Source organism: Ctenopharyngodon idella, chromosome 17 (assembly GCF_019924925.1).
Source record: "Ctenopharyngodon idella isolate HZGC_01 chromosome 17, HZGC01, whole genome shotgun sequence".
NCBI classification, from domain to species: Eukaryota; Metazoa; Chordata; class Actinopteri; order Cypriniformes; family Xenocyprididae; genus Ctenopharyngodon; species Ctenopharyngodon idella.
This window is the reverse complement of record NC_067236.1, coordinates 9,504,089-9,526,526: the sequence shown is the minus strand read 5'-3', so window position 1 is coordinate 9,526,526 and position 22,438 is coordinate 9,504,089. Positions and strand designations below refer to the sequence as shown.

The following is a 22,438-nucleotide window of genomic DNA, read 5'->3' as shown; positions in this document are numbered from 1 at the left end:
AAAAATTCTGTATGATACTGATAAGCTGATAATTATTTTCATGGTTATGGCAGATAACCAATTAATAGTCAATATTCCAATTCAATCCTATTTTGTCTATAATAAATGAATAACAAAATACTAAACTAAAATGAATCATTTAGGCATCACAGCAATAAAATTTACAGTATTAAAAAATGAATATTCTTTTTAAGGTTTTGCTAAATATTACCATAAAATTATTATAAAACTAATTAACAATAATACATTTGAATATTAAATTAAATTTAAATTATTCACAATAATTTAAAAAAATATATAATAAATTAAAAAAATAATTTTAAGAGAGTGACGATGATAAAAAATAATCTAAATGTAAAAAATAAGAAAAGAAAAGAGCATAAATATCCAATTTCAGCATATATGTATCCATTGATAAATGATCAAATCTGTAACTGATATGTTACGAATAGCATAAATCCTGACCAATAAAGGGTTAACTACAGTTCAGTAAAACATCTAATGTAGAAACTCATGCAACAGCACAGCATCACATTGTACATAAGAGCAGGGAGAACTTTACTTTTAACTGCTTTCTTGAACGCTGTTATGTCATATAAGGTCCGTTTTTGCAAGTGATTAATGGTGTTTGACAGAACAGTGACACACACTTTTATTCATCATGGAACAAGGAAATCCCTAACTACCTCCCACCCCCCTCCCACCTCTCCTCTTCTCTTCTTTTATCATCAGCCCTTACCCAAAAGCCTTGAAGCACCAGCCAGAATACATACACATGACTACAGATCACAATCAGGATAGCAGAACAACAAAAACACCCTAAAAAATGTCATCCTCATTCTTTCTCTTGTCGGAAAGGTCTTAAGTTTCATTTTCAGTGTGGAATAGTCTGATGTAATAAGGGGTAAGAGATTTTTCACTGCATTGTTTCGTTCAAAACAAATCTGTCTCTCTGAAAATAACATCAAACACCTTCAACCTCAGGAGTGACTAATATGTTAGAGCTTAACTAAAAGCTTAAAGAATCTTGAAAACATGACATTTTGAGAGATTTCCTTCTATAATCATTTGCTTTGTGATCACATCAGCTAGAAGCCTGAAAGAAAACTGTAAACTAGTATCAATCCTTTCGAAATGATCCATCACAGTCAAGAGGATTGAAAATCTTTGTGCCAAAGTTGAGGGAATAAAGAAGGACAAAAAGGTTAAGTGCAGCACTTGAGGCACCACAGTCCAACTCCAGGCAACATGTTTACCTGAACTTGAGGAGATACAGATCATAAGATGGACAAGTTGTCAGATTAAAGACAAAAAAATGTGATGGGTTTACCATTGCAGAACTGCAGCAGTGAGGAGGTGTCATAGAGACTGCTGTAGCTGGAGAAGCCGTCCTCCATTCTCTTCCTCTCTTCTTCCCTTTCTCCGATAACTCCCTGTTACTTTCGCTGGTTGGCCACTGCAGCTCTCTGTCCATTCAACATCCAGTCTTCTTCTGGGGTCAGCCTGCCAGTGTCAGTCACCATGACAACCCATTCACCTAATGCTCAAGTCACACTAACTCAGACGCTATCCTTGAATAGGACTCCAAAAAAAGAAAGTGAAAATATTTATGAAGTTACAAAATGCGGGTCTTCTTGTGCACTTTTTCTTCCCTGATCCTTTTTGTGCTGTGTTCCTGTTAGAAATCTCCAGAAGAAAAATAAGCCAGTACAGGGCTTGAGCTCTCAGAGGAGTGCGTGCGAGTGTTGAGAGTGTTTGTGTAATGTCGAGGACTCTCCGTTGAGCTTGTCTGTGAGTCCCGGTCTGACAGTGGTGAACGGACCAATCAGAGCGCAGGGGGTGGAGCCTCTCTCAAAACATAAACCCTCCCCCTCCAGCTGACTGAGACTCCACTCTGATGCTGTAGGAAACAGTGCTAGAGAAACTAAGCCAGAAAAGATTACTTTTTTACTGCACTAGATATGTTTCTAAAATTGGGACACAAGTTGGTGTGAATCAATATTTAGAGATGGTAAAGGGCTACTATTGATTAAATGTATTTGTGTGTGTTTGGACACACAGATTCAGAAATTCAGCTGTACTTAAATCGTACACTGGAGTAAAGAGGATTATGACAGTGTTGTTTGTGGGTGAGGCTAAATTTAAGCTTTCACGTTTCATGGAAGCAGAAAAGACGCTGTTCTTTGAAACACATTTCAAGGCTGAACTACAATTCAAATCCATAAATCAACACTACCATTCAAAATATTGGGGTCGATAAGATTTTTACATTTGATTTAAAAAAAATGTTTTTTGAAAGAATCTCTTATGCTCAGAAAGGCTGCATTAATTTGATCAAAAATACACTAAAACAGTAATATTGTGACATTTTATTACAATTTAAATATAAAACAATTTAAGTAAGCTTCGCATCATGCCTGCAACCCCTTCAGCCGTGACTTATTCACGATACAGCACTAGCCTCGAGTACCTTATAGCTTTTATAAAACGGTTACCACACAATACAAATATTAAAGCCAAAAATATGTATCAATGCAACTTTCACTAAAAGCCTTCCTTCCGCCGAAAAAAAATAGTCCCTGACCGTGAACAGCAACAGAATTTACATTATTATGCCATTAGATGGCGCAAAGACTGTCTTTATGAGAGTGTTCTTTATTAGCGAAGACTTTTACATTAAAAAGACTGAATTGTTGTGAACACGGAACAAGACGCAACTGACATTGACTAGCGCTGTCAGTCACGGGAAAACCCCTTAACTGTTAAAAGGACAAGATAATACATCAGACATTTGACATATTTTTTATTATGAACATAGGACTGACCTGAAGGAAAATGCTAAATCTGAATGCAGGTAATAAACTCACTCACTCGATCTTTTTCTCAATACTCTTCTACATAATACAGTAAGCTTCATTGAACAATATCAATTGAGAACTTAGTTTACGTTGCTAAGAGTGGTTGCTAAGGGTGCTGTGTAGTGATACACAGAACCGTTGGGTGAAGCGGTCATAGCCATGTTTTATTGTGAATAAAACACAGCTATTGACCAATCAGAATCAAGGACAGGAACTAACCGTTTTGAACATTTTAATAAAATATACAAATATTATATTTTTATACATTTTAATAAAATGCTGAATTTTCAGTAGCCATTATTCCAGTTCTTCAGTGTCACATGATCCTTCAGAAATAATTCTAATATGTTGATTTGGTGAAACACTTCTTATTATCAATGTTGAAAACAGTTGTGCTGTTTAATATTTTAATGGAAACCGAGAGGCATTGTTTTCAGGATTCTTTGATGAATAGAAAGAACAGAATTTATTTGAAAAATATATTTTTTATAAAAAAAAATTTTTTTTTAATAAATTTAATCCATCCTTGCTTAATAAATATATTAATTTCTTTCAAACAAAATCATACTAACCTCAAACTTTTGAACAGTAGCAAACATATAAAATTATACACATACTGTATATGCATATGTAAATGCTAAAAGTGAATTTTGTGGTCATTAGCATGTCGTCATTAGGTTTTATCTGACATTTTTGTCAAAATTGAGTTATTCACATATTCTTATTCTGTGACAAATTATTTCCATTATGTGATTTTTTAAGTTGTGTACATTTTGGAATGGAATGCAAAAACTTTGAAGCTCAATATCTCGAAACTGCTCAGAATGCAGATAGAACCTTAAAATTCCAAGGTGGCGATATGATGACCTCAAAGCTGGAAGACATTTACTGTTAAACTGTTTTTTTGTTGTTGTTGTTTGTTTTATTGTTTGTTTTAACTACACAAGATACTAACAAAAGTCAGTTAAATACATTGAAGCTACTGTATATGGAAGTATCTTAAAAAACTTATGATGTATTATTTTTTGTTTGCAAACAGAACAATATTTACTGGCACAAAAACAAAAACCCACTAAAATGACTTAAATGGGTAATGTCTTAAATGGGTACATGAACACTAAAAACAACCAATAAAGTTAAAAAGGACCACAGTTTATACAACAGAGTGGCAAAATAGGAGCCTGGTCTCATTAGAAAAACGTACCTGTGGGAACGTTTTCACGAGTCGCAAAATACGTACCAATACGTACATATCACTGCAGTTTCAATGTGAAATGTCCACTGAGTGGCACTAAAAGCATGTTCATATTTTTGCCGGAACAGACAAACGTGAATATGGTAAGTTTTTACGACGTTGGTTTTTATACGAATCATCCAGTGTTGCCAAATTGGGCTACTTCTAGACCAGGGGTGCCAAACATACGACCACTCAAAGGTGTCCAATCCGGCCCGCGGGATGATTTGAATTATAATTTTTTTTAAAAATGTAAAAAAAGAGATGCACTAGTCCACTAGTCCACTGGTCATAAATCCAATTTTTTTTTTTTTTTTTTAAAGGTTTATTTTGATCAATTTTTATTCCGGCTTTGCAAACAAAGTGCTTTGTAATAATTTCCCAAAATTTAATTTGTGTGGAAATATTTACGATGTCTGTGAAAAGGACATTAACACACAGGCACACGCTGAATATGGACAAAAAAAAGGAGAACAGACGCGCCAGCAGAGAAAATACCATGCACAAGCTCACTGTTCGCGAAAAATAGGAAGAATAATATAAATATTAAATTGGGGTTGATATGAATGTATCTCTAAAGGTAACTGTCTTCAGAAAAGTTGATGGCTTTTCCTCTTATCTCCGTATAAAGTAGTGGCCTATTTATAAACGCAGCACTGCTTTGTGTATAGCTGTAACCACGGAAACGCTATATCACTGCTGTTCCATAAGCGCCACCTACTGTCAGAGAGTGAATTTGCATTTTCATTCAGTCCGTCTGCTGATTTTGTTTTGTGCAGGTACCTTATGTAGCATAATTTCACAAAGCTAAAGTCACCACCATGCTGTTTTTGCTGTTAATCTTAAAATTATACAATAATTTAAATTAAAAACTACTGCTCATGCGCATAACATCTTTGTTGGGATTGTGATACAAATGCAGTGTTTGCCTCTAATATCAAAGAGCTACACATATTTTTTGAACAAATAAACAACACATAAATTTGCTTTTAAAAAAAACCTGCAACCAGTATCAGAATCGACCAATTTGCTTCTAAAAAAATTGGAATTGGCCAAGAAAAATAGGTGCATCACTAATAAAATATATATATATATATATATTTTAAAAAGCATTATTTTAAAAATCTAACTTTTTTTGCTGTAAAAACAAATGCAGTTTTAAGGAGCAGTGTACTAGTTTTCTTTCTGCAAAATTATTTGTTGTTTATATGGTTAATATTAATGCAACTATCAGCGCACTAAGTTTTTTTGTTTGTTTGTTTTAATTAATTCGGCCCCCACATGGTTATTTATTTCCAATCTGGCCCTCAACCTAAAATGAGTTTGACACCCCTGTTCTAGACTGTTGTCACAGGTTGTTTTTCATGTCCACGGGTTGAAGCGACCCCAAATAACATGATATTTAGCCCCTGGAATGCGACTTTTACCTGGGGAGCCCCGCCAAAAACGTGGATTTTAGCCCCCGGCACGCAATTTTTACCGTGGGACCCCCCGTGAAACGTGATTGGTCTAGTTTTGGTCTAGTTTTAATCTAGTTTTGAGTAGCAATTGGGTGGGTTTTGTGAGGTGAGTGGCACTAAAAGTGTAGTGCTCCATTATTTTTTAAAATAACGTACCACCAACACTACACCTAAACCTACCCAACAGTGTTAACAAAAGGAAATGTAACATAAAAAGCATCTGTAATCGTGCCGTTTTAGCTTGTTTTTATCTCTCATCTTTGAGCTCTTTTACAGTGACTCGTTTTTCCCCTGATTTGTACCTAAGGCTTCTTTGTCACAAGTATCACAAGTATTAACTCAGTATCAGCTGAGCTACAGAGCAAGCTTGTCATGTCAGAAAAGCGAAACATATGGAGCTGGTTAAGCGATGCAAAGTCCAAAATATATTCGTTTACAAATCGTGCCCTTTGGTAAAAAGCGTTTTGAAGTCATAACATAATATTGTGCAAGGAGACGTAAAAACAAGTCTTTATTAATCCATAATCTGACCCTGTAATCGTAACTGTGTATGAAAACGATTAAAAGTGCTTGCTGTTTTACTGCCTCTAGTGTTCATTTCTTTTGGAAACTGCAGTGATATGTACGTATTGGTACGTATTTTTGCGACTCGCAAAAACGTTCCCACAGGTTCATCTTTCCATGAGACCAGGTTGCAAAATAGTGATTAATGGCAACATTTAACTAAATATTTCACTACAGCAAATCAGAACAACAACAAAATCGTAAAATGTTACACATGAATGTTTTTTCTAATCAGTTCAAATGAATCCCCTAAATAATCTGATACACTTAAAAATGAATCAGATTTCCAAATGCTTCTTATGAAATAATGAGTTTAGTAGACATTTAGGTAAGCATGTTTGATTGTACAGATCATTCAGCTGTAAATGCAACGCAACAAAATAGTGGTGTATTGTAGAGTTGTTACACTACACCAGAGGTAATCAGAAAAAATAGCTACACTGCTACGCTGTTTTGAAAAGCTGCCGTTACATTACTTAAAAATTGCAGTTAGTTACCCCAACACTGTAGACAAAGAAATACAACAGTGCTTTCCTCATGAGGAGTAAGTTTTTTGGGGACTTTTCAACATATGAGACACAATACATGACCTCACACTTTCCACCCATTATTCCATAATCCAAACAAGCTTGTAGTGTAAAATAAGAGCTAAGCATTGACTATGCAAACCTTATCAGCCTTCAGACAGGCAAAGCTGTCTGGAACACCATCAAAGACAAACCAATGTTGGCAGAAAGAGAATGAGAGTGTATCTCAGTTTTGACTGTGGGTCATCACAGGGGAAAACCTTTTTAAATTATTCAGGAGGCAGGCGCATACGGTGGAATATGCATAAAGACGACGACGTGGCCTATATTTACACGTCTTCAAACAGACAAAACACAGTCAAAATGAAAAGAAAAAGAAAAAAAGCACAGAAAAGCTAGAAGAGCCTCTTTAAAGATTATTCTCCTGACCCCATCCCCCAACATGAAATAATGGCAAGTGGATGAGAGCTGTGTGTAAAATTGGATTTCTGGGGTTTCTGTGTCCAATTTGGCCATGGCTTTACCTCAGAAGCCGAAAAAAATTGAATGATCCAAGGTGATGAGACATTTTCATGTCCCATTGGTGTCTCTTTCTCTCTCTTGTCCTGAGGCCAGCAGTGCTTCTTGAATCTGGCATCAGAGAGCCTATAGTGTTTATTCCTAGGCCCTATGACAGTGCTGACACAGACACTTTTGTCTGTTCGCTAAAGATCAAATCAAGGATTAGCCCCAGAAGGCGACCATCCATTTTTTTCCCTGCATTTTTCACACGATGTGGTCTCTTCCTCTAAAATCATTAATAATGGGACCTTTGATCATGTCAACGAATTGTTTTCATTTTAAGTTTGCCATTTTTTAATGCCATTGCACCAGTAATACAGTCTTCAGTTGCGTCCCAATGTACTATTCTATGCCGTTTTGTAGTATAAATAGTGTGAGTAGTGTGTTCACACTGAAAATTCCAAATAGAAAATGCACTATGATGAATGGATGATGCACTTAATTAACCGAAAAACCAAGTGTGGATTGTTGGACACTTCATGCACTCAACTGGCGCAGCTTTAAGGTCTTTGCACACTGAGTCCGAAATACGCGTCCGAAATTTTTGCACGTTAAATACAACCTCATGTTGTGTCAATCACGTTTACACACTGTCTCCGAAACTTTCGTCTGTCATAAAAAAAAATTCAGATTGGGTTCAATTTTCTGTTTTTCACATCAGTAGCAAGCATTTTGACAATTCAGAGCCACCGTACAAGCAAACGGCAAAATCCAGAATGGCGTCTGACAAGTTGACCCACTTCGTCTCACAGCACAAAGCACTGTATGACAAAGTGCGGAATACAAAGAGACGGAATGTAAAAGTTTTTATGACTATGTATAACACCAGTATTTCCCACACCTAAAGTGATTTCAGGATAATCCCGCAGCTCCTTGATCCAATATTTCCTCTTTCTTTTTCTCTTTTTAAGAAGAGAGAGGACAACAAAATCATCCTCACTGCTTGAAGACTCCATTTTGTATTGTTTTGCCCATTTTTTTTGCAACGGATTAATTAATACGCATTGGACCCAGTGTGCAAGGTTTCTATGCGTGACAAATTTTTAGGATAACGAATACGAAAAACGCATACGAAAATTTCAGTTTTCAGTGAAATTTTCACTGACCTTTACTTGTGTAGCGAAGGGGGAGGGGCTAACAGATTCTGATACTGAATGACAAAATAACCGTATAAAATTCATACACTACACGGTTGAGTACATAGTGCATAAGTACATAGTGTATAAGTGCATAGTGCGTCATTTGGGACGCAACTTTTGTTTTATAACGTAATTAAATAGAGGCAATGTTGAGCATGTTCATGAAGGATTTCTGGTTCAATTTTTTTTTTTGTTAGAAATGAATTATTGAGCCAAGTGCACAAAAAAGTTTTTGTCTTTGCCTGGCTACTATGAAATTGTTAATTTAATTTTATGGGAGCAGTTTATTATTTTATTTTTATAACCTAAACTGTGTAACAGCTTTAAACATGGTTTTATTCAAGTACAAAAAATAAAAACCTTATACATCTACTGAGATACAGTTCTGAATCCTGGGGGGAAACCTTTTTTTACGTGAGTTTTGCCTCTGCACCATGCTTCATGCATGGATGAATCTGATGAATTGACAGTCTCCTGTGATCACAATATCAAAGCAGCAGTGACAGCTGAGAATATAAATCATTATTGTAGGCAATAATGTAATGACATACTTATTTTACATTAAAAGTAATAGCGAAAACATTAGGAAAAACCACTCGATTAAATTTCACTCTATTCCATATTCTATGATTTCCTTTTCCAAATTTGACTTTTACCAGTGACATTATCATTTTGCTACAGAACAGCAAAGCTCTTTTTGATTATTTTTCGGCATTGCCTGTGTGTTAATCGAAGCCCAGGGCAAACAGAGGCAAATATAGTACAGTGGTGGTGCTGTGAGATTAAAGCCCCCTGGAGAGAGACACCAGCTGGGGGAAGGGAGAGAGGCTGGGAGAAACACTTCATCATCTCTGTGTAAGTCTGGGGATCCCTCGGGTGGCAGCTGGACAGAGCTACACCCTCCCATTGTTCACCAATTATGCTGGCTGCACCTTACTCACACAAACACATATGCACATCACAAACACAAGATTATATACAAATATACAGCATAAAGGGGCTTGTTGGGAATCAGTTATAGTCTGCTATAGTTTTTTGTGAAGGAAATTATACAGTATAATCCAAAGACTGCTACATTAACATTCCTGCACATCCACAGAAGCTTATATTCACAGCACTTTATAACTAAAGAAAAAGAATTGCATCTAAACTATATTGAACACAATAAGAGTTATGGCTCTAAAGAGTAGTAATCAATCCACTGTTAAGCCATCAGCTGCAAATAATAATTTGCCAGGTATCCTACAAATGTGAAACTGCATGGCCTTTTCTTTAACATTAAGTTCAAGCTATTGTTAAATAATAGTACAATAATAGTACACAATAATATGCCTACCGTACATGAAAAAGGGCATTAATGTTTGTAATCAGCTGACATTTTTCCTCCACCAGTAGTACAACTGCTTTAATGGCATGTCATAAGCAGTGTCAGGAGGTTGTGCTGATAATCTCAGGGTAATAGACCATGCCAGTGCCTGAGGTTTAGACTAAAATAGCATCTGCAGCTTTCTCTGCTCCAATGCCTATTAGTGAATTAACATTCATATGAAGCACAGACTCAACCAGCTCATTAAAAATGTTTACATGTGCAAGCTTCTTATTATATAACAACTTATAATCATACATGTTGTGAATGAATGACTCTTTGTGAAGGAATGACATAATCCCCAGTGACACTGAAATTTCTATTCAGGTCAATTGAAAAATAAATAAATAAATAAATAAAACCCTGGTCTAATGAAGTTGAAGCTTTCTGAATCACTTCTTAGTCTTTGAAATTAAACTCTGAGCTGTGCCAATGTTGGATACTGGATAATCTCATGTTAGATTAGCACCAACAGCATCTGCACCACAGCATTCACACAACCATCAGTCTGAACACTTGCTTACTTCTAATATACACTATATTGCCAAAAGTATTGGGACACCCCTCCAAATCACTGAATTCAGGTGTTCCAATCACTTCCGAGGCCACAGGTGTATAAAATCAAGCACCTAGGCATGCATACTGCTTCTACAAACATTTGTGGAAGAATGGGTGTGAATTTAAGCGTGGTACCGTGATAGGTTGACACCTGTGCAATAAGTCCATTCATGAAATTTCCTCACTACTAAATATTCCATGGTCAACTGTTAGTGGTATCATAACAAAGTGGAAGCAATTGGGAACAACAGCAACTCAGCCATGAAGTGGTAGGCCAGGTAAAATCACAGAGCGGGGTCAGCGCACGCTGAGGCGCACAGTGCACAGAAGTCGCCAACTTTCTGCAGAGTCAATAGCTACAGACCTCCAAACTTCGTGTGGCCTTCAGATTAGCTCAAGAACAGTGCATAGAGAGCTTCATGGAAGGGGTTTTAATGGCCGAGCAGCTGCATCCAAGCCTTACATCACCACGCCGCCACTGGACTCTAGAGCAGTGGAGACGTGTTCTCTGGAGTGATGAATCACGCTTCTCTGTCTGGCAATCCGATGGACGAGTCTGGGTTTGGCGGTTGCCAGGAGAACGGTGCTTGCCTGACTGCATTGTGCCAAGTGTAAAGTTTGGTGGAGGGGGGATTATAGTGTGGGGTTGTTTTTCTGGGGTTGGGCTTGGCCCCTTAGTTCCAGTGAAAGGAACTCTTAATGCTTCAGCATACCAAGACATTTTGGACAATTTCACACTCCCAACGTTGTGGGAACAGTTTGGGGATGGCCCCTTCCTGTTCCAACATGACTGCGCATCAGTGCACAAAGCAAGGTCCATAAAGACATGGATGAGCGAGTTTGGTGTGGAGGAACTTGACTGGTCTGCACAGAGTCCTGACCTCAACCCGATAGAACACCTTTGGGATGAATTAGAGTGGAGACTGTGAGCCAGGCCTTCTCGCTAACATCACTGCCTGACCTCACAAATGCGCTTCTAGAAGAATGGTCAAAAATTCCCATAAACGCACTCCTAAACCTTGTTGAAAGCCTTCCCAGAAGAGTTGAGGCTGTTATAGCTGCAAAGGGTGGGCCAGCTCCATATTAAACCCTACGGATTAAGAATGGAATGTCATTAAAGATCATGTGCACGTAAAGGCAGGCGTCCCAAAACTTTTGGCAATATAGTGTACCATAACCAACAATTTTACACTAAAATGCATAATAGACCATTAGTTGTCTTGACTGCCAATAAAATGGCCCGCAGCTAAAAATGGGTAAAAATGTCTAGCAGTATTTAGATTGAAATATTGATATACAGTTTAAATTTAGTTTAAAGGGGGACTATTTCAAATCCACTGTTTGGAAGTTAGTCGGGCCGAGTCCAACAACAAACATCTAACCAATCAGCATCAGGGGGCGTATGATGGTCGAGGAGAGAGAACAAGCAAGAGGCAGATTTGAAAATAAGAAGAAAAAAAAAACTGCAGAACGAGAAATGGGACACAATACAAAACATCTCAAAAGAATGCCTGGGCAAGCACTTTAGGACCCGGTTTATATTAGAAAAGCTTTCCAGCGCTGGAGAGAACTAAGAGGGAAGGCCTGAAAACTGCTTTGATCCTGCTTCTCATGTGAGTACACTGGGTTTTGATTGTCTGGAGCTGCTGTGCTGTTTGCGACTAACAACGAACACTTTGTATTTACTCATGTGTACTGTATGTTCATTTTTTGTGTGAAGCATTTTGTTGCATGTCAGCTGTAATAAACAGACATTCACTTGCATCGCGTATGTAACAGTGGCGAGATAGTGAGAGTTGAGCAGGTAAACCACTGCATACTGATGACCACTAGAGAATGTGGTGCTTAGCATCATTAGTAGTGCATTCACCTCCCATGGCAGCAGCGATTGGGCAGTGGTTCGAGTCTGACTCGGAGCTTGGAGGTTAGAATTGAAGTGTGAGTTTTGGAGGCGGAGCAATGAAGAGAGGGGTATGTTTGTTTGGGCTGATTTCAAATATCAACAATGTCCAACAGTGTAGTTCAAATACAACTTACTGCACCTTTATGGGTTAGTTCACCCAAAAATGAAAATTCTGTCATTAATTACTCACCCTCATGTCGTTTCACACCCGTAAGACCTTCATTCATCTTCGGAACACAAATTAAGATATTTTTGATGAAATCCAAGAGGTTTTTTTTCGTCCCCCATAGAAAGCAACGCAATTACCACATTCAAGGTCCAGAAAAGTAGTAAAGACATTGTTAACATAGTCAACATGACTACAGTGGTTCAACCTTAATGTTATGAAGCGACAAGAATACTTTTTGTGTGCAAAAACAAAACAAAAATAACGACTTTTATTCAACAATTTTGTCTCTACCCTGTCAGTCTCCTACGCTGTTTACGTTGTATCTGTATACGTTGCTTTCTATGGGGGACGAAAAAACCTCTTGGATTTCATCATAAATATCTTAATTTGTGTTCCGAAGAAGGACGAAGGTCTTACAGGTTTGGAATGACATGAAGGCGAGACAGCTTAGCAATCATACAAATAAATGTATTATTATATTTTAAAATATATTTAAACAGAAAACAGTTACGTTAAACTGTTAAACGTTAATAATATTTCACAATATAATTGTTTTACTGTATTTTTATCAATTAAATGCAGGCTTGGTGAGCATAAAAGACTTCTTTCAAAAATATTAAAAATTTTTACCCTAAACCTTTTGAATGGCAACAACGAAGCATCGCAATGAAACTGGGATTCTTGTATATCTTATAAAATGCTTAATTCTGTAAATCTCTCTCTAATTCACGATTCTTTACGTGACTCTCTCTGTCTCACATTCATCCTTTCTATCTTAAAGTTATCTGCCCCTGAACAGGGATCATCTGCTTTAGGGACTGAAATAGCACTCACGATGATCCTCCAGGCTGTGAAAAGATGTTAGTTCAAATCCAGAATTAACTGAGAATCCAGACATCAAATTACAGAATTGCAGACGTGTTCGATATATGTGTGTCCAACTCTGCTCTAAGCTAATCAGTTAACATCATTATGAGTCAAACAATGTTAGTCAAGCCACAGTGACATCATTTAAATGACATCATACACAACTGCAGTTAATTTGTCCAATAAAAGAGTACAGATCAGTGGAAAGAAACAGATCAGTAGAATTAGAGAATTAGTAAAAACAGCTTTTGAACATTACACATGAAATCCTGCAGTATAATCATAGTCACAGATCCATATACTCATAACAGACAAACACAAGGTCAGTCCACCCAGATTCAAAATCAAGATCTGCATTTCCCAAAGCTTTTACTTCCGGCCCGTTTGGACTCGTGAAACAGCTGGTGTGGGTGGGAACCTGGGCAACCAGCCATGCGGACTCCCCTGTGGCATTATTCTCTACAAACCCCGGACCACCACCTGGTCAAGGCCCTGCTTGTAGTCTGGATGGACCAACAGGCAGGCAAATGGGGAGAGGGAGCAGGGACATCAGGGACAACATGAGTATGCCACCCCCTACTGTTCCCATTCAGATGATGATGTCATTAAACCTTACATCAGCGCTCATAAATTCACTCCAGCACCGTTAAAATGCACCAAATGAGCTGCAATCCCCAAATATGATACGTCATCATATGACAAACACAATCAAATATTCCAGACAGACATGTAGCAAATATCTGAAAATGAACTATAAACATACTGTGGCTGTTGTTTTTATTAAAATATATGTGATCTATGTGGGTTATATATGACACATGTGATTGAAATGTTCTTTCCTTTGTGATGATTATATAAGGCTCTCCTGCTTACAGCTCCGTATTCTGTGAAGCAGGGAAACATTAATCATATCTGACTTGGCTGCTAGAAACAAGGAAGCCCCTACCCTCCTCCCATCCTACAGTTACTATATTAGGAAGAACATACATAATGTTCTATATAGACCTATACAACAGAGCCCTTTCAAAACGCACATATTCTTTCTCATATAATATACATCATGATCTCGGATCCATAAGAGTTTTGAATGGTAGTATATGGTTTCAGGTCATTATTAATAATGACTGCACTGCACTGTAAAATGGCAAATTGTTATCTTCAGGATCTATTTCTACTTGCTCTGACCATTAAAAATGACCTTCATTGGTTTTAAGCCAATAGTGAGGTTGAGTAAGTCACAATAAATAATATATTTGACCAGTTTATTCAGACAGTACTACATGAAGTACATTTTTAGGTTATTTTTAGTAATGTGCTGATATTAAAAGTCTGTCCGAAACAACAAGCTGATAAGCTGTTAAATGGTTTAAATTAAGAATAAGAATTTTTTTTTTTTTTTTTTTTAAATCCACCCATTCAGTTTATACAGTATAAAACACTGCTACAAGTGAATTTAGGCATCAAAACACTATAATGAACAGTATTAAACATTAATATTCATTAAAAGATTACATTTACCATTTAAGTTTAACTTTAAGGGAGTGTTAAATGATTGCAAATGTGATCTTGATGTAAAAAAAAATGGTAAACTGAGCATGCACAAATAAATATCCAATATATATTCAATAAATAAATTGAAAAAAAAAAAAAACAGCCCATACAGTACTAATATATCATGCATCCTTAGTTATTTTGGAAAGAGGTTATATTCTATAAATTATATAGTCCTCACAGACTTACATCTTAAATGTATAATGTTACAGTATATCTAAATCCAATAACATGACTAGTTCACTCGTCAAACCAATTAGTGTCCAGTTCAAAAAAAAGGGCTCATAAATCACGTTGCTCTAATGGGATAGAAGAAAAGTAGGTGTGCACTTGCTTTTACTACTAGGCCCTCACATTACCAGTCTCAGACAGTCAGGATTACTCTGGTCGATCAATATGCTATCTTGAATAACTCTGCCCGCCAGCACTAAGATGCTGAAATTGCATTACGGGTGGAAATGCTCCTCCCCAGACCAGATGAGTGCAGTCATTAATATCTCTTGCAATGGAAAATACAGCACGCTTTTCAACATGAAAATAACACAATTACCTTCTAATGCAGCAAAGACAAACATGGATCATGCCATGACAGATGTTTGCACTGTAAATTGTAACTGTACAAACTGCACTACTTAGGGATTCTCCATGTATGAAATGATTTTTTGTTATTTCTCATTCCATATGACAACAGAAATCAGGGTGGGGCAGTAAAACAATGAGAAATGCTTCTTCTCTAGTCTGCCAAAATATAAACAAATGAAGGCTGCTGGCTGTGTGTCACACCCCCACAATCAGATGACCAGAGACTATTGTCGTGTCCTTCATAGAGAGTACTATACTATACTAGTCTGACTATATTAGGTATTAGTACGGCACAAAGTTAAAATAAACAACATAATTCTCCCTTGTTATGAATTATCTGGCCTTGAAGCAGGTGGGCGTACTGTGTGAACTGTTTTAAATGGCTGTACAGTGACACCTTGTGGTTCATTTACAGTAAGCATGTGTAAGAAATTTCCCCTTAGTTCAACTATTATGCGAGAAAAGTTTGAAGTATACTGTTGTTAGTTAACAAATCATCGGTGTTCCTTCATCTATGAGCACTTTTGTCCCTAGGACTACAAATAAACTCTCTTAAAACACACACTGTCGCTAGCTTGTTTGTTCACTAGCAATGCCAACAATGAATAGAGAGAGGAATTCTCTTCTTTTTTTCTTTTTTTTTTAAACCATCAGTATATCAACTTATTATGCGATTAATAGCATTCCGTGGATGAAATGTCACTGTAATCATTTTTTGGGGGGAAATGACCGACCTTGCTAACGCTATTCTTATAGCTAGCGATTTATTTACCCGAATTAAAGTACAGCATTAGAAATATTTCCACGCTTTTTGCGTAATTGAACAACATTATTTCTTCACTGGAAATTACATGCAATAAAATAAAAGTGAAATTTACCTTGACTGTTCTTTGTATTTCCACAGATACCGTGTCATATCTAATCTCAAGCATGCTCTTCAGTGACACGTTTTCTCCTTATCCTTGGTAACCTACACTAACTTTCAAAAAAACTTTATTGAGGCAAAACTTTTTGCTGTGGGACAGTCGTATTTATAAAAATAAATACATTTAATAAATAGTTTTCACATGTAAATGTTTTTCACTTGTTCAGATATAGTTTTAAATGAATAATTCATATTTGTATATTTATTGTACAATTGAATATTGAAAGTCTTGGTCTGGACAAGCATGAAGCAATAAAATCTTTCAAAAAGAAGCAAAAATAAATAATAAAGTCTTGTTAAAAAGACAGCTTTGTGTGAGGTTTATCTAACAAAAAAAAGTTAATTTTAATTTTTAAAAAAAAATCTAACTATGATTTAATTCAGTTAACTCAGGCCCAAACAGAACACTCTCGACAAGTTTTAAGTAATTTATTGGACTGCGTTGCTTTTAATTATAACTGAGAAATAACAATCACAATGTACATTAAATCAGATTATTTATTTAGTGCCAGGCCTGCAGTTAATTTGGGACATTTAAGGATTCAGTCAGTGGAAAACAAATGGCCTTCTGTTACACAGAGGCTCGATAGTTATACAAAGTGGGTTCATTAAACAAAGACGTTCTTCACAATTATGAAAGGGATTCCAAAGTGCAGCTTAATTAATTAGTTCTGTAAACAGCTCAAGGTTATCTGTTTATGTGCTGTCTCATGACTGGAACTACTGCACAACTTCTCTCAAGAGATTCAATAACAAAAAAACAGAGTTACAGGATAGTTCATAGTGAAGTTATTATTATTAGCTCATCTGAAAAATATAATGTAAATGGGAAAAACACAAATATGTTCAATGGCTCTGCTGCACAAACAACTTTACTGATCACAGACTAAAAATCACTGATATACTGATCACTTATGTACAGAAATTCTAGATATACAGTTCTAGCACACTACAGTAACAATCTAGCAGCAAACATACATTTTCAAACTCTGATGTATGTGAATACCAATGCATGTCAGATTCCTAACAACACATAAAGCTGACCTTGGTAAACACATAACAGCAATGAGTTATTAAATGTGACTGCTGATAACACCCACAGAGATTTGGAAGAGAATGCATTGAACAAACCTTCAAATATTAAACATTCTATTATGGCATAATCCTCATACCTGGAGGCATTCATGGCAAAACAGAAGGATGCATTTCATTACAAATCATTTGGAATTTAACATTAATATGCTTGAGTTTATTATGTAACAGAACAGAGAGGTATTTTACCTCAGACTGCAGTGTTACATGAGCCAGGCTAGTATAATGCATGAGGAGGTCAAATGCCTAAACAGTACTGTTCCTCGCACCAGGAGAGAAGGTCTATTTATATCTGATTGTTTTCACTGTGCAGACAGCCAGCTAACGTTCAGACTTTCCTAGACCGTACTCTATGTGAGGGAAATGATCCCTTCAAGCGTGGCTTATGTTTATGTGTTATAAATGTACTGCCATGAAGAAACCCATGCGGAAAGCACATAACAACTCGTTATAAATAACAGCTGCATAGATGCTCAGCTGTGATGTATGATCCAGATAAATTATTTGTGGAGACTATAACACATACTTTGCAACAGAAACACACATAGAGCTGAAGTACATTTGTAAAATGATAGTCTCTCTCTTAAGATGTCCAATGATAGAGATGGTCAATCTGAGAGCAGCCATATATGGCTAAAACCTTTGCACTCTCATCAAGCAGAATATGAGAACATATTTGCGGGATGAGTTGTCAGCGTGGAGCCAAGCCAAAAACAGGATAAATCCAAAATTCTCTGACACTGGATACTCACCCATGGGAAGCCCCTCACAGTCTGACATTATGGAGTAAAGTGGAAAACTCTCTCTGAATGGATAGTGTCCAAGACAAAACTCTGACGATGAAACAAACAGCTCTTTGAGATTGCGTACACCATCAGACCTCTCTCCTTCTGTCCTGCTGAGAACCATGGGATGCAAAGAATGCATATCAAGCACTCATGGCCCCGGCCACTATTGGACGATAAATATGTTTACACCCTCCCTCTTCCCTCTGGAGGCAATCCATTTAATCTAACCAGACCTGCTAGTGCTACACTGAGAGGCTCCATTACAGGATACAAATGCTGTCACTCTAGCTATTTTAAAGCCAGCTCGAAACTTGAACACCTTGAAATTTACCAGTGGCTACAAATGAGTGATAGCAAGTTTAATTTCTTCAAAAAAAAAAGAATCAAAGACAAAAGGGAATTGTTTATGTAATGACTGTATTGTTGTATCAATGTCACATGTGTCACAATAACATTAAGTTCGGAATTTATAGGTAACCGTACAGTAAATCACTGTTATAAGGGGATATTTTATTGGTTATTCTTGTAATTATTATTATGTTGCCTGCCACTTTCCTTTATTTACTTTAGTACATAAAGATATTCACCATTGTTAGCAAACAAAAGAAAGAAAGAAAGAAAGAAAGATTTTATGCTAAATGCTTAGAACATAATATTAACGGAAACATGCTGCTGCTAGAGAGAGGGAGACTATAGCAGATCTAGGCAGGTGGTGCTGGGGAGGTGGAGGGCTAGAATAATAATTTGCATAGCGCGCAAAGATAGTGTATTTGTTTGGATGCATTGTGGTTATAAAAAGGAAATGGTAATGAATATGTGAAATTGATTGGCTGAGAATGTTACATTGAACTAACCAATAGGAAAGAATAGAGTTTCATGGCTGAACTATTCATATTTACAAGTATCACTGTTATATTGCAATATTTTATTGTTTGAATATTCTATTGTTTGCAGTATTGAATTTCATTATTTACTTCATAATTATCACATTATTATTACTACTACTACTACTACTACTACAACTACTTCTACATAAAACTCAAAACATGTTTCTTGGTCAAAATGACTCAAAATAATGGAGCAAGTTACCAATGAAATTATGGTAATTCTTGATATTCAGATGTTCTATCAAACGAAAAGAAAGAAAGAAAGAAAGAAAGAAAGAAAGAAAGAAAGAAAGAAAGAAAGAAAGAAAGAAAGAAAGAAAGAAAGAAAGAGAAAGAAAGTGTGCCTTGTGACATCAAGATAACACATTCATACAGTGGGTGCATTGGGACAGTTTGTAAGCACACCGCCAGGTGGCACTGTTGTAGCAAAGTTAGATTTGAGAGCTCTATTTTATTTATTTGGTTGTTTTGTACCTGTGCTTGAAATGGAAAACACGTTACGCTTAGAATCAACTGTATTCAGCTAAGGTAATTAATATTAAGATATTATCTATATTTTAAGTAACGTAAAGTGCGTAAAGGGAATTAATTCAGTGTTTTGACTTATGTACCACCACAACCCTATCAACACCCTTCATTAGCACAAACCTGAAATGTGTTCCTTTCATCACATTATTCTTTAAATCAGTTAGCATTATCATTAATGTTAATTAAAAGTATTGCAATTCTTGAGTAAAAACACACTCAACACATTTATAAAACTTTTTTCTCTCTCTCTCCTTAAAAACGGACTATTGTTTTTCTGTTTTATGGTTTCACAAAGCAAGAGCAAAATTACTTCTTGGAACCTTCTTTAGTCCCCCCTGCTGTGTATGGACCTCTGGTTAGAAATCACTGGATTAATTGACATAATGCAGTTTTGAGCTTATCATTTGGAAGCTTTTAATAGGTTTATATACATATTTGCCTCTAACTGATCATCATCATCACATGTATTTTGCATTTTAGAGAGTTCATGATAGGTTACAGTAAACTAGGCCAGTGTTGACTTTCAAAAATGTGTTTGCTTTAGGGGAGTCTCTTCGAAAACACTGAAGGTCAATCTTAGGTCCCCATCAACACCTTGGTAGGTTTCAGCTGGGCTTTTTTAGAGATGTCATATCACTTTTGAGCTCTTGCTGTATTGTTTAGGCTGTGGATATTGTCAGGAACCTTCATAAGAAAGTCATTCACATGGCTCTGAATCAGTGCTCTTTGCCTCATTCCCCATTCTCTGCTGGACTTCTGTAAACCCTTTGAAACCTCCACATGGTTGAATCCTTATTTGCAAAAGAGCATGGGGGGGCTCACTCTCTCCAAACGTAACTTCACCCGCAACCTCTGAACGTAACCTCAACCCCCACCTCCAACAGCAACCCCTCCAGCCTCTTGGAGATTGGATCAGTCCAGCTTGTTTTCTCGGCGTAATCACTGAAAATTACTTTTACTGCCCTAATGTACTCCTGAAACACAAAATTGGTTCCCATTATCACAAATTGATCGTAAAAAGTCTGAGAGTCACGCTAAATAGTGTTTAAAGAGGACCTTGTACACATGACAAAATTTACAACACCAAAGATTACGTGTCTTTACATATTAAGTGTAATTAAAAAAGAAGGTGGACATTTCACCTCGGCCAAACCTTGCCAGAACCTCCCTGACAGGAATGACAGAAAGCCAGTTTCGTGACTCGTTAGTCCATTTGGCTGTAATTTGCATTTAATTAATATTCCTGAAAGAAATGTACTGGCTCCATTGTAACAATGCTGACTAATGGACTCCTAATGGTGTCAAATTTAACAGTCTTCTCACTGATTCCTTAACTGTTTTATGGATATTGGGGCAATCTGCTAATTACAGTAGAGAATTAACACATTGTGTCGGTGTCTGAAAGTTTTATGCAAACTGTGATAATAAGACTATTGAATAAACAACCCAGGATACTCTGTTACAGTCAAAGGAAATAAACAACAGTTCTTGTATTTGATTTGACAAATAGATGTAAATCAGTGACAATATGATAATGTAGAGCTGGAACTTCTGGAGTAACTTGTAAATATGAATTAAAATAATGTATTAAAAAGTATTCTTACTTTTATTACAAAATGTATTTATTAAAATTCATATCTATTTTGTCTTAGCTGCTTAAGTATTTAATTTAAATATATCAATAAAGGTAAAACTTTATTCATCTTTATTAAAAATTATTCTTTACTGTTTAATAGCTGCTATTAAACTTTGCTACAGTTAATTTTTTATTCATCTTTATTAAAACATTTTATTAAAAATTAATGTATTTATTTTGTTAAGGTTGCTACTGATCTTTTTTTTTTCGGTTAAAACTTTATTAATGTTTATTAAAATGCTTTATTAAAAATGAATCTTTACTCTATCAGAGCTGCTATTGAATTTCAAAAGTTACATTGAATAATAAAATTAAATATTATTAAATAATAATCAATAAACATTTTTGGGTGAACTATCCCTTTAAGGTATATTTTTCTCAGACATACAGATTGAACTAAAAAAAAAAAAAGCTTTAAATGATTTATCTTCAGTGAATCTCTCTGTTGATGTTAAAGACATCAAATAAGCATGTCAAGTCCCCTGAGAAACTGTCAAACAGGCACAAGGTTAGAAGGCCTTCAGAAACAAAAGGCTTCCAACCTTTGATTTCTCTACCAGCTGGCCCAGCACCAGAACCAGAGCCTCCAGCTCTCTGCCGGCGTCTCTAGCCCCGAGCGCTCAGGCCAGCCAGACCAAGAATGATTTACAGAAGCTATGTGTCAGTCCACAACAGTGAAAAGGAGACCTGGTGGACCCACTATGATGGATGACCCTTAACTGTGGCATGACTTAAAGGCATTTGAGGAGGACAAGGAGGAGGAGGGGGCATTAGCTTCAAACACCAAGCACATGAAGCGCTTTAAGTGGGAGTACAAGCATTTATCTCGAGACTTTGCTGTGTTTCTGAATTTGAAATGTATAAATCTTGAGGGGTGAAAACAAAAAGATGTTAAAAGATGTATATAATTAATTGTACAGTCAGTGAATGCTTTCATGAAGCTGTGAACTTCAGAAAGGATCATCCTTCTTGTCTAATCTCATTTGAATCTGATTGGGGAAACGGATCTAAACGCCACTACAATTAGAAACACTTGATATGGTGGCGCATTAACTAGACCAGCCTGAAAAAACGATTTTAATTTAGCATAACTGCGACGTTGCATCATGCTCTTAATTTCTTTTGCGCTTTTGAAGCGAAATACAGCGCGCGTCGCCTCATTTGCGCGTGCAATTGAAGAGTGCACGCTAGGAGCACAGCGGCTAACAGGACAGGAAAGTTCGTTTTTCTGAGGTGAGACTGA

General features: G+C 36.4%; 1 protein-coding gene across 12 annotated transcripts in view; it reads right to left on the bottom strand.

Moving 5' to 3' along the window:
• Positions 1-18,280, bottom strand: part of eml1 (EMAP like 1) — a 59,601-nt gene extending 41,321 nt beyond the window's left edge. For 8 of the 12 annotated variants that reach the window (XM_051868732.1, XM_051868733.1, XM_051868734.1 and 5 more), the window contains exon 1: positions 18,109-18,280. In XM_051868732.1, coding sequence (XP_051724692.1) covers positions 18,109-18,265 — 157 coding nt within the window. In that variant the 5' untranslated portion in view covers positions 18,266-18,280. Of the gene's footprint in view, positions 1-1,330; positions 1,774-16,217; positions 16,300-18,108 lie in introns of those variants that run through there. The other 4 variants (XM_051868743.1, XM_051868746.1, XM_051868745.1 and 1 more) reach the window with 3 other exon arrangements.
• Between the last annotated feature and the right edge of the window lie 4,158 nt (positions 18,281-22,438).